The sequence below is a fragment of the Zingiber officinale genome, chromosome 8A, assembly GCF_018446385.1.
Source record: "Zingiber officinale cultivar Zhangliang chromosome 8A, Zo_v1.1, whole genome shotgun sequence".
In the NCBI taxonomy this organism is placed as follows: domain Eukaryota; kingdom Viridiplantae; phylum Streptophyta; class Magnoliopsida; order Zingiberales; family Zingiberaceae; genus Zingiber; species Zingiber officinale.
This window is the reverse complement of record NC_056000.1, coordinates 34,729,141-34,747,750: the sequence shown is the minus strand read 5'-3', so window position 1 is coordinate 34,747,750 and position 18,610 is coordinate 34,729,141. Positions and strand designations below refer to the sequence as shown.

Genomic DNA, 18,610 nt, shown 5'->3' with positions numbered 1-18,610 from the left:
CAAATAAATTGAATTGTTCCAAATTCTATCGGTCAATTAATTTGATTTAGCCTTGATCTTTTGCTTACTCAGACCTAAGTCCCAATTTGAATACCTAAATATACAAACATTTTAAAATAAAATAGTAAATAAATAAATAATATTTTAAAATAAAATAGTAAATAAACAAATATCAATTTATAAAAAACATATAAATATTTTTTAAAATTTCTATTATTATATTTTTATTGTTATTTTTAAAAAATAAAAATAAAATGAGATAAGTCAGCTATGCCTGATCCAATTATCAACCAACTTTTACACTAAAATTTATCAACTTTAAAAACAATGACCGTCTAAATGTAACACTTTTCAATTTAAGCTAACGATCAGTAAAAAATTTTAATAGAACAAAATTGATTACCTCTAAAATTAATCTATTCAAATAACTGGATATAAAATTATAATTTACTCTAATGATGAATGAATGGATTACCTCTAAAATTAATCTATTAAAAAAACTGAATACAAAGTTACAATTTACTCTAATGGTAAATAAAAAACTATTATAAGACAGAATCAATTACCTCTCAAATTAATCTATTCTATGAATTGGATACAAAATTGAGACAAACTAATCTAAAATACAAAATTATAACAAACTAGGCTACGCAGAGCTTATTGACTTTTGTCCAAATTAAAAAATGAGCTTAAATTTTTTAACAAGCTCATAAAAATATTCTCAACCTTATAATTTAGTATGCAACTGAGTAAAAACAAACAGAAAATAAAATCATAATAAGCATTTAGATAATTTATCCATAAATTATTCATAAACTTTACTCATGAATACTAATTTTGAGCTTGCTATTTTTTTTATAATTTAAACTTTAAAATAAATATAAATAAATTTGATTTCTTTTTTCATGAATGATTGTCATTAATGGTTTCACCACCACAGATAACTGGATGCAGACTGATACATTGCATATAGAGAAATAAGAACAAATAAAAAGCTGAACAACTGAAACAAGCAGCAAAATGTGGAAAGTATCAGATGCAATTGCCTAACTGCCATGCTACAAAAACAACTGCCAACAGAAACTGAGCAGATGATCCTATGTGCTTATCGCAAAAACTCCGACAGAAAGGCTTACATGCATTGTAAGTTATCCCTATAAAGCATCCAAAAAACCATCCTAGCAATATCCCGTAGGAGCCCTAGCGAGCAACTGTAAAGAAAGTTGCATTTCACACAAAATTTCACAAAACCTAAATGAGCAGAGATAGGCTTCCGGGTACCATTCTTATCCTGATAAAGTGTACAACCAGGCTAGGGATATCTTGAAGTGGCCCCAGAGAAAGAGTAGAGCGAAGAGATAGGGGCACGTTGCAGCCTGCTTGACACAATTGGATCTTCGCATCCTGATGCTGGGAGGCTGATAGATTGTTTGTTGATTGTTTGCTCTGGAATCAGACTGATCACTCCCTCTCCCACTCCCACAACTGCAGATGCAATGGTAGTTGCTTGGTGGGTGAGCGCAATCGCCTTTTGCCCAGTGGTAGTCGCTTGGTAAGAGAGGGTTGGCTGGCATTGTCTCACGAGCCTGGAATTGGGAAATGAAAAGTTTGGTTGAGCACCAAGATAAATTCAGATACCATCATCAGATTATGATTTTGTAATATGTTAGGCAACAACAAAAACAACAAACCACTTATTTGGAGCCAACTATATTATTAGAAATATTTTGAGATCCAATTTCTTAACACTCCTAACTATACGACACATTCCTCCTGAATAATAAATCTATGATGCCTAACTCTTGTGCTCTCCATAAATTCAAACCTGAGTCTTTTTCTAATTACACTTCCATCAACGACTCCTTGTGGATAAATACACATGGAGAATTAGCTTAGATATAACTTGTTAATGCAAAAAATAAAAAGGAGGCTTAGGTTGGCCTCTTAATGTCAATCTTCAAAAATAAATTCTAAATATTCCAAAGAAAAAGCAATGAACGAAGCAGAGATTCCCATTAAATATTATGAATGCTAACTACAATCCTCTAAATAAATCATTACTTTCAATGCCTACTTTGATTGGCCACTTCAATCAAACCCAAGAACCTATAATTTATAAGAAAGGCCACACCTACATTTCAATATCATACAGGAAGAAAACACTTGTTGCAAAATTGGGATAAATCCGATATAATCAACAAAATGTGAAACAAAACATATAAATATCCAACAAATTTCAGGAAACAACTGATAATTGCATTACCGTTCGCAAGTATGGTTTTGAGGATAGCAAGCCCAAGAAGCCTCTGTTTGAAATGGACCGGCTGCAGGTGTTATGGAACGACCATTATAAGAATCTTTTGCATCAACTTCACGAATACATCCCAAATCCACAGGTGCTGAATGTCGCAGATGACCTGACCTAAATGGTTTCTCTGGGAGTACTTCACAAGGCAGATGAGCAAACCTATATGGGTCATCAGACTTGTATGAATTCTCAGGTGGCAAATGAGAATTCTCACATTGTTTATGATCTAACCTATACAAATCCTGGGGTGGTAAATGAGGATTCTTACATTGTTTATGATCTATCCTATATGAATCCTCAAGTGGCAAACGAGTTGCACGTGGTACATAATTTAACCTATATGAATCCTCAGGTGTCAAACGAGGAGTTGCATGTGGCCCATGATCTAACCTATATGAACCTTCAAGTGCCAAACAAGGAGTTGCATGTGGTCCATGATCTAACCTATATGAATTCTCAAGTGGCAAACGAGTAGTTGCACGTAGTACATGGTCTGACCTATTATGATCCTCGGATGGCAAACGAGGAGTTGCTTGTGGTACATGGTGTAACCTATATGGTTCCTCAAGTGACAAAAGAGCAGTTGCATGTGGTGCATGGTCTGATCTATATGGATCCTTGGGTGGCAAACGAGGAGCTGAGTATGACACATGGTCTGACCTATATGAATCTTCTTTGGGTGGCAAACGAAGAGCTGCATCTGGCACATGCCCTGATCTATATCGATCCTTAGGAGTTGAATGAGTGGGACGGTGACGACAATCCTCAACATATTGAAGAGGTGGTGATGTATGTCTCAAGGGTGAATGAGCTGAATAATGATGATCCTCAATATATTTTTCAGGTGGAGGTGCCTGTCTCGGAGACGAATTACATGAATGACGATGATCCTCAACATATCGAAGAGGCGGTGATGTATGTCTCAAGGGTGAATGAGCTGAATAATGATGATTCTCAATATATTTTCGAGGTGGAGGTGCCTGTCTCAGAGATGAATAACATGAATGACAATGATCCTCAACATACGTAAGAGGTGGAGTCATCTGTCTAAATGTATCCTCCTTTACAGGATGGAACAGTGAGAACAATTTACTTACCTGCATTTTGGTTTATATGACATAAAGATGAAAAATAAAAAATTCTATTGAAATCATAGGCACTAAAGGTTACACAAGGCCAAAAGTTTGCAGTACCTGTTTTGAATTAAGCTCTGGAGTGAATTTTCCCTTCGAGTAATAGTTTTCTTGAATAGCATGTTTAAATGATGTCTCCGGAAGTGGTAGACAATCCATATAAACCTTGAATTTCACCTGTTCCAGACAAGAAAATAAGCAATAGACTTGTACTCATAAGATAGATGGTGAAGCATCTGAATTAACATTTTTGATACAGCTCATAAACTTTACTTGACATATCTAAGCTATAGTGCAAAACAAAAGACAAAAAAAAAGCCTTGTTCTGCCAAGATTAAGGCTAGGATTTCCAAATCCTTGAGAATGTTCATTTGTTCAACAGCCTCAGGGATTATCCCAATGAGTATCAAGCAACAAACCAAGTGATTCAGCACTAGATCAATAGTCACAAAGAGAAATCAACCAAGACATTTTGTTCTACAAAAATGAGCTAACATAGGGGATTAAGTTTGTTTTTTTAAAAAAAAATTCAGCCCAAAACTTAACATCATATCAGACAAATTCTCACAAAATTTATGTAAAATCAATGTTTGTTGTTGTATGTTGCTTTCTGAGATTTTCATTTACATTGTTGTCTACCTTTTTGCGTCTATTATCATTTTTTTCTAAAATAAATGTGTCTAAATTTTTTTCAAATCTATCATCTATAGCTCTAATACGATATCAAAATAATAATAATGATGATTGACCAAATTGCAAAGAAAATGATAATAAGCTAGATTTCTGTATACGATTTTGCTTGCAACATCCATATGCTAAACAGAGTAGTAGGCCCATAAAAAAAGCATCTTCAACAAGCTAGAGAAAAAAAACATCAAGAACAAATGCATTAGCAACTCCAACCAGATTAGTTACCTGGGCTGGAAAGGCACCTCCGAAGGCCTTCCGCGACAGGTCCATCCCTCCATGGCAGATGGCCTTGTAAACCCCATAAAGAAGCTTGAGATCGAAGTCAAACAAGAACAACTTTGTGCCTGGCTTGATATTCTCGACGGCCTTTTGTCTACCCGAGGGAAGCCCGAAAATATGGGACCGAAAGCACTCAGGTTTCGTCTCGCCACTGCACATGAAGATGAATCCAGAGAGATCCTCATGGTGCTCCATGTTCTTTCTAAGGCACTTCACCCTGCTGTTTCCAGCGGAAGAAGTCGCCACTACGTCCGCCAGCGCAGATGTAGATCTACTCCACCTCCGTTTGTCCCCATTCCTTCTTTCCTGCTTTAACTTCTTCGAAGAGGTCAAGAATGCAACTCTCCTCTGTTGATCCTGCTTCTCCACCCGCAGTTTAACCATCTGATAAGAAGCAAAATCAGTAACAGCGAATCGAAAGCCAGGGGAGAGAAGCACAAGGCAAACCAGTAGAGGAGCGGCAAGGATCGCCGGAGATAACTAAAACCCTAATTGGATTCGCGGCGACGGGTCAGTTCGTGAAATAGACTGAACGTCGAAGCGCACGAACGGATAGGAATGGGCCGAGATCAGCGGAGTCGTCAGACGGACCACGTGTTCCAAGCATGAATCTGGATTATCTTGATTGTGATTACGAGAAGAGAAAAGGGTAACTCTGCAAAAACCTTTATTTTGAAAAAAAAAACAAATAAATTTATTTTTCTTTTATACGAAACTTCAAAAATACTATTTTCAGCACAAATTGCAACGGAAATCTGATAATTAGATATTTATAAATATTTAAATATCTGATTATACTTGCTAAATGAAATTGTGAATAATAAAATTATAACAGTTCACTACAAAGGATGATTCCTAAAAGATGAACTCATCCACTCAAAATCAAATAGCAAAAAATAATAATAATAATAATAATAATAATACAAGGTTCTCTTTTTATGTAAATAATAAGAAAGATATATATAGTTTTAAAATTTTTTCTAAGTAACATGTTCACCTATAATTTGATTTCTAAGATACCATTGTGTATTTTAAGTAACATGTTCACCTATAATTTGATTTCTAAGATACCATTGTGTGTTCCACCTTACAACTGTTTTGTATAAAATAATACCATTTTAGAATTATTTTATACAAAATAATATTAGTGTTTTGTATAAAATAATACCATTTTAGAATTATTTTATACAAAATAATATTAGTGTTTTGTATAAAATAATACCATTTTAGAATTATTTTATACAAAATAATATTAGAACTATAGATGATCTTATAATCACAAATTCAAATTATAAAAAGAATCTTTCACAATATAAAATAAAACTATGATCTTGTATGAAGGCGATGGAGACAACGCGCTGGATAGGTAGCTCTGAAATTGACTGGAAGAAAACTTTGAACTATAGAAAAGGTTGATGAGCTAGAACATAAGGGGCTCTAGGTATCTTCTTCCTTTTTGCACACACCAAAAAGAAAGTCAACAGAACGTTAGTGTAAAAACCAGGGAATGAGTCTCTGGTGCAGACACTTCGACGCTTAAATCAGTAAGATGGCCAAGCGAAAAGTGGAGAACATGAACAGTAGATGCTAATACGTAATTAAGCGTACTAAAACATAAAGCATACATTGCCAATGTAGAGAGCCCTTTTTTTATATCACCACTAATAACCTCGACAATAATAAGGCAATAAGGAATATTCGTTGCCAGAAAATGTTGGACAATAGAAAGTGTACGGTTCTTCTCCAAGGAATATTCTGTTATATGTATATGAATAATTTTTTGTAACCTTCACAATAATGATAGGAGCTATACAGTCATCCTCATAAGAAGGTTCTATTGCAGGTATGTGTCAGACAATGGCGTAGCTAGGATTTTCACTCAGGAGGGGCAAAGCGACGGAGTCGTCGAATGATGACGGTGATGCTGGCAACAAACAACGGTATTGGCTAAGCGAAAGAAATCAATTAAGTAAATTTCACCTCAATTAAAAGGTATTTTTTTTATGGAGCATCGGCGAAGCGACGACGTTAGCCAAGTGAAGACAATGACCATGCAACAAATGACAGTAACGATGGTAGTAATCAGTATCCGGTGATAGCGACTTGGGCTATAACGGCAGCGACATGTCGCGAAAGATTTTGTGGGTAAAATTAGAGTTAGAAAAAAGAATATGAAAGAAATTATAGGAAGAAAAAAAATGAAAAGAGGAAAAATAAAAGTTCGGGATTAGAGGAGGAAGAAGAAAAACAGATAAAGAAAAAAATTGACTTGGGAAAAGAGGAAAATGAGTTAGGTTGAAAGAGTTTTAATTGGAATTTTTTGCTAAAAAGACGAGTGATCCGGTAGTAAGAAGGGGCCCCCGCCCCGAGTGAGGGCGATGACACGTGAGAGGTCAACGGTCAACGCTGTGAGTATTCGACCGAACGGACGTGTGTGTGTCCGATTCTGTATTACAGCTCGGTCTGAGGCCGAGCTTCCGATGCTCAGAAAACTTAAGCATGGCTCTTGCAGGAAGGAATGAGGGTCGAGCGGCCCCCCGCTCGGTCGAACGGGGAATGCAACCTCAGCCCGGCAGACATGGCTTCTTCGCTCAACGAGACGGAACCAGGATAGTTGGATGATCGGCCGAGCGGACATCACGCTCGACCCGGCCATGATAACAGCTAGCAGTTGATTGGCCGAGCGGCTACCCCGCTTGGCCCGATAGCAGACAAAAGGAGCAGCTGGGAATATCTTCCTAGGGATTAATGCCACCGACAGGCTGCGTGGCGGGCAACATGGTTAGGCAGAGAATCGTACGGTGGAAGTTTCCACTGTCACGTAAGGGATATGCTCGGGCTATTGAGGTATAACGTTAGGCACGCTTTTCTGACACGTCCATTACAGGTATGCTTTGAGGAACGTGCATGCCTCAGGGAGCGTGCACACGCCTTACCTTTGGGAAGCCCTATATAAGAACCCCTAGACTTCGACGGAGGTATGGACACATCTCTAATGTAGCTATAGTTGCTCTACATTCTGCTCCTTGTTTTCTTACCGCCAGGATCTGACTTGAGCGTCGGAGGGCCATCGTCGGGAAACCCCTCCTCGGCTCGACGCTGTGTTTGCAGGTCCACATTAGCGGAAGATCCACGCTTTGAGGAGTCTTCATCCAGTCAGCGGGAGCGTCATCCCCAGCATCCACCTCTTCGTCTCGGACATGATCAAATTTGGCGTCATCTGTGGGAACCCACCTGAATCTGAGCCAAGTAGATGGAAAAAGCTGGACGTCAGCACACTGTGATGCTCTCTCAAGAGGAGCTCGATGTGCTCATACAAGCACGAGCGCCCAAGATAATAGAGCAGCAACAAAAGACGCTAGCCGATCAACTGGCGCAACAAGCAACCTCAGCATCTGGGGGTCGAGCGGCGCACGAAGACCGGCCGGAACAGCTCTCCATATAGGGTCAAAACAAGGGTCCGACCGACACTCAAGTAGAGGCGCCGCCCACCCTGATTCCATTCCATCGGGCCTTGTTCCAGACGTCATCTGAAATCGCGCAAGCGAATCGAGACCGGTCTTCATCAGACGAAGCTCCCACTCGGGACGCGAGAAAGGGCAAAGCGCCCCGAGCTGACTCATCCCCCGAGCGGATCAACCGCCAATTCTCCACGACGATTCTACAGGATTCTCTGCCAAGGCACTACGCACCCTTGGCGATCGACGAATACAATGGGTCGACTGATCCGGACAACCACCTCGGTAAGTTCGATAACGCCGCAACCCTTCATCAATACACAGATGGAGTTAAATGTCGAGTCTTTCTCACTACGTTATCTGGCTCGGCACAACGTTGGTTTCGAAGATTGTCGGACGGGTCGATTCAGAGCTTCAAGGACTTTCGAATGGCCTTCCTCCACCACTTCGCGAGCAGCAGGCGCTATCAGAAGACTAGCGTCAGTCTGTTCTCTATTAAGCAAGGGCCGAGAGATCAGACTCTACGGACCTACATTCAAAGCTTTAACCAGGCGGCGATGGACATCCCCACGGTCTCGTCTGAAACTATGATGCATGCCTTCACCCAAGGGCTCATTGACGGGGACTTCTTCCGCTCGCTCATCAGGAAGTCACCCCGCGATTACGACCATATGCTGAAGAAGGCCATCAAGTATATCAACGTGGAGGAAGTTCAGGCGGCCCGAAGGAAAGAAGCGCCATCAGAACCATCGGTGCACGCCGAACAAAGGCTGCCGATTAGCCACTAGCCTCCGAAAGGGCCCCGAGCCGATGTGGTACGACCGCATCAGGAAGCAAGACCACACGCCGTCCAACACGTGGCTACCGAACGACCAAGGCCCAAGGGAAAGATATGGACTCCTATGTTCTGTACCTTCCATCAATCGGCAACCCACAACACCCGCGACTGTCATGGAGTCCCTGCGGTCGCTCAGCCGACTCCCAGGAGTTATTGCCGTCGTTCACCTTCCCCCAAACTAAGATATAGGCAGCCGAGTGTCGGACGGTCAGAGGAGACCAGACGGTCACTCGAGTGGCAGCATCATCATCAAGCAAGGAGTGACGACCACACCCAAGCCTCACACGAGCGAGTCAAGCACTCCGCTCGGGAGGAGGAGAACCGAAGCAACGCCGCTCGGGGTGAGATCAACATCATAGCTAGTGGACCAACCAGCGGAGACTCCAACCGAGCCCAAAAGTCATATGTTCGGCGATTGAAGATCCATGTTGTAGGATGCAGCCAAGAGAGGGCGAGCGAGCCCGAAATTAGCTTTGGCCCCAGGGATCTTGATGGGATTGAAGTGTCGCACGACGACACCCTCATCATCCGTGCGGTAATTGCCAACTACACTATTCATCGCATATTTATTGACACAGGGAGCTCGGTCAACATCATCTTCAAGAAGGCCTTCGACCAGCTTCAGATCGACCGGGCCGAATTGCTACCGATGATGACCCCTTTGTATGGGTTCACCGGCAATGAGGTCCAGCTAATCGGTCAGACAAGGTTGGCCATATCACTCAGAGAGGAGCTGCTCGGGAGGACCAAGACTACCACCTACATCGTCGTGGACGCCCGTCAGCCTATAATGTCATTCTGGGCCGGCCGACCCTCAACGAATTTTGGGCGGTAGTCTCTACCTATTGCCAGAAGATCAAGTTCCCCGTGGAGGATCGGGTCGGGGAAGTCAAAGGAGATCAACTGGTTGCTTGGCGCTGCTACGACGAGATGGTGAAGGCGGAGGCTAAGTCCACTCAGAAAGTTCCCCGACTCGAGGTAAACGCTATAACCGAGAAACTTCCTACTTTAGTTTATGAAGAGAAAGAAGAGGTGCAGATACACCCGGCCGGTCGGAGGTAACGACCTTCATAGCGTCCGACCTACAAGCTGAGCAGAAGGCCAAACTGATTAGATGCCTTCAGCAAAATCATGATGTCTTCGCCTGGTCCACACATGAACTACCCGGCATTCCCCCGAGCGTAGCGCAGCACGAGCTTCACGTCCGACCGGACGCTAGGCCAGTGAAGCAGAGGAAAAGAGACTTCAGTGCCGAGCAGAATTAGATCATCCGAGCTGAGGTAGAGAAGCTACTAGAAGTCGGCCACATTCGAGAGGTCCAGTTCCCGAGCTGGTTCGCGAATGTGGTGCTGGTCTCGAAGCCTGGCAACAAGTGGAGGGGTTGCATCGACTTTCGAGACCTCAACAAGGCTTGCCCGAAGGACTTCTACTCACTGTCGAGGATCAACCAGATGGTGGACTCCACAGCTAGGTGCGAGCTGATATGCATGCTGGACGCATATCAGGGGTATCATCAAGTGCCGCTCGCCCGGGAGGATCAGGAGAAGGTGAGCTTCATCACGGCAGATGACACCTACTATTACAATATGATGCCGTTCTGGCTAAAGAATGCCGGGGCTAGCTACCAGCGGCTCATGAATAAGGTGTTCCGGGAGCAGATTGGACGAAACATGGAGGTATATGTCGATGACATACTCATCAAGTCCCTCCGAGCTGCCGATCTCTGTGCAGATATAGAGGAAACTTGTCAGACGCTCCGCGCATACGGAATCAAGCTGAACCCGAGCAAGTGTCTGTTCGGCGCAAAGGGTGGAAAATTCATCGGCTATATCGTCATCGAGCGGGGCATCGAGGCGAACCCCAGTAAGGTGAGGCCGCTGGAAGATATGCCGCCACCAAGGAATTTGAAGGAAGCTCAGTGCCTCACCTGTCGGATAACTGCCTTATCTCGGTTCATCTCCAAGTCTGCCGATCGGAGCCTTCCTTTCTTTAAGATACTACGCTGAGCTACCAAGTTCCAATGAGACGAAGAGTGCGACCGAGCGTTTGAAGAACTAAAAGCATATATGAATTCCTTGCCTGTGTTGGCTAAGCCAACTACCGACGAGCCGCTTCGCATTTATTTGTCCTCGACCAAGCACGATGTCGGCTCGGCATTGGTGCGGCAGAACGACGAGGAACAACCAGTGTATTTCCTGAGCCATATTTTAAAAGATGTTGAATCCTGCTACACTAGTCTCGAGAAGCTTACCTTTGCTTTGGTGCTCGCCGCTCGAAGGCTTCGTCCATATTTCCTCGTTCATACAATCGTAGTGATGACCAACAGCCCTCTGGGAAGAGTCCTCCTCAATCCAGAGGTGTCCAGGCAGCTGATCAAGTGGACAACGGAGCTTAGTGAATTCGACATACAGTATCAGCCCCGACGACCATCAAGGCACAATCCTTGGCGGACTTTGTCACTAAAGTACAGAATCTCGAGCCAAAAGCCACTTGGAGGATATATGTTGAGGAATTGTCCAATCGGCAAGGAAGCGAAGTCGGTGTACTACTGATCTCCCCTAGGAAGAACGGATGCATCTGTCCGTTTGTCTAGAATATCGGGCAATCAACAACGAGGCCGAATACGAGGCACTCATAGCAGGCCTGCAGGCCGCTCGACATGTCGGAGCGATCAAGGTCTTGATTCACTCGGATTCCCAGTTAGCCGCTCAGCAACTCACTGGGACATTCGAGATAAGCAACACTTGACTCAACCTCTACGCTAAGGCCTTTGAAAAGCTAAAGGCCAACTTCTGGGAGGTGGTTATTCAGAAGATACCCTGAGCAGAAAATCAATTGCGGACGAGCTGGCTAAGCTAGCCAACTCCATATCACCGATTGTTATATCGCAGCCGATCGAGCAGGTATCTCTGGCGGCGCACATCGACCGAATGGAAGGACTCACCTTCCTAAACGATTAGAGGATAGCGCTGATAGAGTTCCCGTGATCAGGAACTATGTCGTCCGATCGGGAGGAAGCCCACCTATTGAGAAGGAGAGCAGGAAGATTCACACTGATTGAAGATCAATTGTACAAGAAAGCTTTCTCCCGACCCCTGCTCAAATGCGTCGGGCCAGAGGACATCGACTACATTCTACGGGAGGTGCATCAAGGAACTTGCGGAGCACACCCAGGCAGTCGGTCATTGGCCAAAAAGATACTGTTGGCCGGATATTTTTGGCCAACCCTCCAAGCAGATGCCGCTTTGACAGTGTCCACCTGCTTGTCCTGCCATAAGTACCACAACCTCTCACACCGACCCACGGAGGAGATGAAGGCGGTCGCAGTATCCTGCCTGCTCGACCAGTGGGGCGTGGATATAGTGGGGTCATTTCCCATGGCGAACAGCCAACGAAAGTTCCTGCTCGTTGTAGTAGACTACTTCTCCAAATAAGTCGAGGTCGAGCCGCTCGCGAGAATAACCAAGCAGATGGTTAAGAAATTCATCTGGTAACACATCATATGTCAATTTGGAGTCCCGCGTCAGCTCGTCTCCGACAATGGAAGACAGTTCGCCGGACATCATCTCAAAGAATGGTGCGAGGGGTACGGGATTCAGCAGGCTTTCACCTCCGTAGCATATCCCCAGAGCAACGGACATGTTGAAGTCGCCAATCGGGAGATTCTGTGAATTCTTCAAGTTCAGCTCGACCATGTCGGAGGCAGCTGGGCAGACAAGCTTCCTGGCGTGCTATGGGCAATCCACACGACTCCAAAGGAGGGGGCAGGAGTGCCCCCGTTCCACTTGGTTTATAGAGGAGAAGCAGTCACCCCTGTTGAAGTCGGAGTTGAATCCGATCGTGTGCAGCAGTATAGCAGGACAACGCCGAGCGGAGACTCCTAGAGCTGGACTTGGTGGACGAGGCACGCGCTAAAGCAGCTGTCCGGCTAATGGCCTACCGACAGAGAATGCGCCAGAACTACAACAGGAGGGTAATACTTAGATCTTTTCAGGTCAGCGACTTTGTATGGAAGAAAGTGAAGCCAGTCAGCGACGTCACCAAGCTGGAGGCTCCTTGGGCAGGACCCTTCAAGGTCGTGGAAAAGCTCTGGTCGGGCACTTATTACCTAGAGGACGAGGACGGGCAGAGGCTAGAGCGTCCGTGGAGTGCAAATCACCTCCAGCCGTACCGAGCTGGATGAAAGCTGCGCTGATGTAATTAATGTCATGTTATCTCCATTTTTTCTACGTCCTTCGGCTGCAAGATTAAAATCAAAATCAAGGGTTCACAAAGTTATTATCGAGCGGCCAACCCTCTTTGAAGACCGTTGAGCGGTGACGTTAAACCCCCGAGTCGAAGCGGCGACTATAAAAATCTCGCCCTGAAGACTGTCGAGCGGCGACGTTAAACCCAGAGTCGAAGTGGAGACTATAAAAACCCTGCCTTGAAGACCATCGAGCGACGACGTTAAACCCCAGAGTCGAGGCGACGACTATAAAAATCCCTCCTTGAAGACCGTCGAGCGGCGACGTTAAACCCCAGAGTCGAAGTTGCGACTATAAAAACCTCGCCTTGAAGACCGTCGAGCGGCGACGTTAAACCCCAGAGTCGAAGCGGCGACTATAAAAATCCCGCCTTAAAGACCGTCGAGCGGTGGCGTTAAACCTCAGAGTCGAAGCGGCGACTATAAAAACCCCGCCTTGAAGACCGTCGAGCAGCGACGTTAATCCCTAGAGTCGAGCGGTGACCATAAACCCAAGAGTTGAGTGACAACTCTAGACGCGGGCCCGAAAGAGAGACGAGCAAGTATAAAATCGAAGGTCGATCGGCCACCCCAGGGTCAGAAGATGACCACTGCGAATGTAGCAGTGATCAAAATGCAAAGTGTGTAAGCCGCCCGAGCCTATACAATCAAATATTGGCGAGAGAATAGGAAAACAGGGGAAACTGGAAAAGGAATTCATTAACAAGCCAAAAGCCTCGCCGAGCGGCGGGCATACATATATAACTTCAAAAAAGTTTCATACATATCGGAGCCCTCACACACACAAAATCATTCCAAGTAATCGAAGATCTCGTCGGGGATGGTAGTGATGAGCTCGGCACAGTCCAGGGCGGGGATAGCCATAGCTTCAGGGAGGTGACCTTTGGCCTTCAAATATGTGATCGTCGCAGTGATGGCTAGATCGAACGCACTAACGAGCCGCTTGCATGCCTTTTCAACAAATTGCTCCGAGAGGATGTAGTTTTGCCTCATGACAGCAAAACGGCTCAGCTCGACATCTTGATACTCTTTGAGAGCGGCACGAGAGGCTTCAAGGGCGTCTTGCAAGGTCTTCAAGTCCGCCCGAAGAGTGGTCACCTCCACCGATCAGTCGTTCTGCTAGGTGTCCAGAAGATCTGCCAGCTCCTTGACTCTCTGCTCCAGGGCCCGTGCCTCCACATTCTTCGCATCCAGGTCGGCGATGACCCTATTCTTCATGGTTGCGGCCAACTCGAGCTTATGGTTATATGACCAGACTTGTTACTCAAGCCGACCCATCATTATCTATCGATCAGATGAGGTTTTCCGCTCAGCCTCCAGGAGTTTCTTGGTTTTGGCCAGGTCGGCCTGAAGCTCGGCATATGATGGCCCTTGGGAGGGGGTTCCACCAGAAATTTTGAGCTTTTTAAGCTCCTCCTCCAACAGCGCCAGGCAGTTGCTCACCGCCACGCTCTCCACCCAATACAACAGCCGAGCGGAGAATGTCAACACCGAGTTAGAGAAAAAAAGGATAAAACATGAATAAATAGAAATCTTACTCCGGTAGCCATCTGCCTATGGCTGTTACCCAACAGACCGGGAGGCATGGTCGTGACGCGTGCTCGAGCGTCCTCCCATACCTTGGTGAGTGGAACGCGAATAGTTATCTGATGTTCCGGGGTCATTGGCCGATCGGCCTGCGATAGATATTCTTTCGTCGAGAGATGTAAAATCACCTTTATTGACCGTCGTCCGCTCGGGGTAGATTGAGCGGACGCCAAAGGGCCGAGGACTGGCCGACCGAAGCAGAGTGGATGCCGGATCACAAAACTCTTCGGCGAGAGGGGGGCAGAGAGCTGATAATCTGAACGGCGAGAGGTTCGGATGGCAGCTTGAACTGAGAAGGAGTTCGATCAGAAGATATCGCCTTAGTTTCGGGAGCTACCGGAGGAACGCCTATTTGTTCGGACGCATGCACGGCCGAAGCGGCTGAGCGGGAGGATGTGCCCGTTCGGCGACGTTTGAGACCTACCAACGGAAGCTCGTCGCCGGAATACTCAGACCCCTCGATCTGAGCAGTTTGCTGTGCCCCGGAAGGTGCGGTCTCCCCCGCCGCTTCAATGTGGGAAGTCTGAGCGGCGGACCCCTCACCAGCAGTTGGAGCTGCTTCGCTCTCACCCTCGTGCGAACCGACCGGCGTGAGGCCGAGCTGCTCTATCTCCTTAGCTGCAGCTGCCTTGACATCGACAACCTTGAGCTTCATTAGGCCGAGCGCTACCGATTTCATCATAGTGTCAGCTGCAAAAGAAAAAAGGAAAATCAGTTAGACCCAAAGAGAAAAGCAAGGGGAAATTCCTTACCAATGCCGCTCGGGAGACTAGTTCGGATCGGGCTCAACCTGAACATGTACAGGACGCCTTCTGGCAACAGCTTGTGGATGTCGAATTTCAGGCCAGCAAGCATGTTGGCCGCATGAAGGTACTCTTAACCGGGTCTTATACCTCTTCAGCTCAGGCGGAGGTGGCAGGGTGGTCTGCCATTGGGTTCGAAAGTGTGGCAGCCCGGGAAGACACAAGTAGAAAAAATAATCCTTCCAGTGCTTATTGGAGGAAGACATTTTATCGAAAAAGACTAAGCCAATCCGAGACTGAAAAAGGAAGGTGCCCAGCTCAGACTATTTGGGGTAGTAAAAGTAATGAAAAATCTGAGGCTTAAGGGGGATGTTGTGCACTTTGAATAGCACGACCACGCCACATAACAGGCGGAAAGAGTTGGGAACAAGCTGGGCGAGTGAGACTCAGAAATAGTTGCAAACCTCGGTGATGAACCGATGGATGGGAAACCAGAGACCGACCATGAACTGGTCTCAGAAGAAACAAATAGTGTCGGTTGGCTGGTTGTGTGGCCGATCAGACGGACTGGCCAAGACAATCTCGTGGTCGGATGGGATGTCGAAAGCGTTAATAAGGTGCGCTGCGTCGCCCACATCAAAGCTGGTCTCCATGGTGGTATACCAGAGACCAGGGGCGGGGTCGACTGACTGGGAGGAACTGGCCATGATCGGTAAACAAAGGAGCAGAAGGATTCGCTAAATAGATCACCGGAAAAACAAAGAGCAGGATAGACAGGAGGTTCATCGGACAAAATGGCGGAACGCCGGAAAACGCTAAAGGGCGAGAAAGGAAGAGGAAGGAACAGAAGTGGAAGCTTACAGGAAAGGGAAGCGCTGGAATAGACAGTCGGGGATCGCCGGAGCACTGAACGCGGACAGTCGCCGAAGCACACGAACACGAAGGCAGCAACAATGAAACAGAAGTAGGCGTAGCGGCTTTATATAGATTGGGCTCGGCCGAGCGGAGCCGTCCGATCTAGGTCATGATAATCGACGCACGCATCCAACCGTCGAATTTGAACCGCCGCACGTCACATCACCTCTAACGTGCCGATCGCATGATGATGGCGATGGCGCCACGTGGCATTCACCTACAAGGGCACATTTAATGAGCTCCATTACCGGGCATGGCCGCGTGCTCGGTTTATTGACGATGATTTGCACAAATTCTGAGGAAATTCGGATGACGTCAACTTTGACCGCCCGCGGATCAGGACCTGGAGCAGTGAATTTTGCATAAGTACCGACATACGCTTCGCCGAGCGATGACGGGGAGCCAATCGAACCCTCTTCAGCAGCACAACCGAGCGGCCAGCAAAGCACTAGACTAATTTCATCTAGTCAATCGGACTTTCAACCTCCTTCGACTAGACTTGAAGGGAAGACATGTGATCCGGTAGTAAGAAGGGGCCCCCACCTCGAGTGAGGGGATGACACGTGAGAGGTCAAAGTCAGCGGTCAACGATCAACACTGTGAGTATCCGACCAAGCGGACGTGTGTGTGTCCGATTCTGCATCACAGCTCGGTCTGAGGCTGAGCTTCTGACACTCAGAAAACTCAAGCATGACTCTTGCAGGAAGGAATGAGGGCCGAGCGGCCCCCCGTACGCCCGAACGGGGAACGCAACCTCAACCCGGCAGACATGGCTTCTTCGCTCAGCGAGACGGAACTAGGACAGTTGGATGATTGGTCGACCGGACATCATGCTTGACTGGCCGAGCGACTACCCCACTTGAGCCGATAGTAAACAAAAGGAGCAGTTGGGAATATCTTCGTAGGGATTAGTGCCAACGGCAGGCTGCGTGGCGGGCGACATGGTCAGATAGAGAATCGTACGGTGGAAGTTTCCACTGTCACGTCAGGGATATGCTCGGGCTATTAAGGTATGACGTCAGACACGCTTGTTTGACACGTCCATTACAGGTATGCTTTGAGGAACGTGCTGTTGGAGTGTATACTGAAAGCCTAAGCTTTGTAAACATTTATTATGAATAAAGAATCACATTTGGTCAAATTGTCTACATTTGTTTGTAGTTGTTCAATTAATTTATATTGTAGATAACATAGCATGTGGTGTCATATGCAGAAGATAATGTTATCAGTACCTTATAAATTATAAACAGTAGCTCACGACCAAAATGGAAAGGAACAAACCATTAGAAGGTCGTAGTGTAATTAGGTATCAGTTTATCTTGACTGTATAATTACACTAGTACACTTAGAGTGTATTGAGTAGGATCATTTGAGGTCGTTTCTTTTATACTGATTTTATAAAGAAACAAAGACCTCGGTTATTATGGAAGTGTGTGCTCTTAATCCTAATATAATAACAAGCACATATATTTAATATTTATTTCTTTAATTTATCAATGGGTGAGATTTAGTTCGATGAATCAATAAGCCCGATAAGTTGGGAAATGGTATCACTTATAGTGTGTGTTGTTGATTATAGAAGGAAACTGTGTCCTAGAGATACTAGGTTGAGAATGTCCCCAATAGGAGCTCATAAGGATTGTCATGTTAAACCCTGCAGGTGGACTTAGTCTGACATGACGATAAGGTTGAGTGGTACTACTCTTGGACTAAGATATTAATTAAATGAGTTGTCAGTAACTCACTTAATTAGTGGACATTCGATATCTTAAACACAGGGAGACTAACACACTCATAATAAGAAGGATCCCAAAAATGTAATTTGGGATTGGTGCGGTAGTTCAATAATAGTTCTCTAGTGGAATGAATTATTATTGATAAAATTAAGTTGTGTGAACACGGGATGCTTAATTTTATCGGGAGACCAAAACCAATTCCTCCTCTCGGTCCCTATCGTAGCCTCTTATTTATAGAGTTCTATACCCACCTATATCCACCTTATATACCCACCCAATAGGGGCCGACCAAGCTAGCTTGGGTATAAAATTGGGTGGCTGGCCCTAGCTTGAACCCAAGCTAGTAGGGCCGGCCAAATTAAATTAAAAAAGAAATTTAATTTTAATTTTTATTATTATATGGAAGATATAATTTAAAGAGAATTAAAATTAAAATATCTTTCTTGTAAAAGATCTACAAAAGATTAAAGAAAGAGATTAGATCTCTTTCCTTATTTGTAGATTGGAGAGATGTTTTATTTTCTCTTTAAAAATTATTCACATGTTGATAAAATTAAAATTATAGAAATTTTCTTTTATCAACCATGAAGAGATTTTAAAGAGAAATTTTATTTTTTAAAATTTCCGGAAACAAATTAGGAAGTTTTAATTGTTGATTAAAACTTGTCTAATTTTTT

The 18,610-nt window shown here is 45.0% G+C and overlaps 1 protein-coding gene across 1 annotated transcript; it reads right to left on the bottom strand.

The window, feature by feature from the left end:
- Positions 1 to 1,011: 1,011 nt before the first annotated feature.
- On the bottom strand, positions 1,012 to 5,033 carry LOC122008418. Its single transcript, XM_042564145.1, has 5 exons — positions 4,858 to 5,033; positions 4,357 to 4,794; positions 3,502 to 3,618; positions 2,264 to 3,405; positions 1,012 to 1,586 (listed from the first exon to the last, which is right to left on the bottom strand). Exons 2-5 carry the CDS (start codon positions 4,792 to 4,794, stop codon positions 1,313 to 1,315), a joined length of 1,971 nt encoding a protein of 656 aa, XP_042420079.1. The 5' UTR covers positions 4,858 to 5,033; the 3' UTR covers positions 1,012 to 1,312.
- Between the last annotated feature and the right edge of the window lie 13,577 nt (positions 5,034 to 18,610).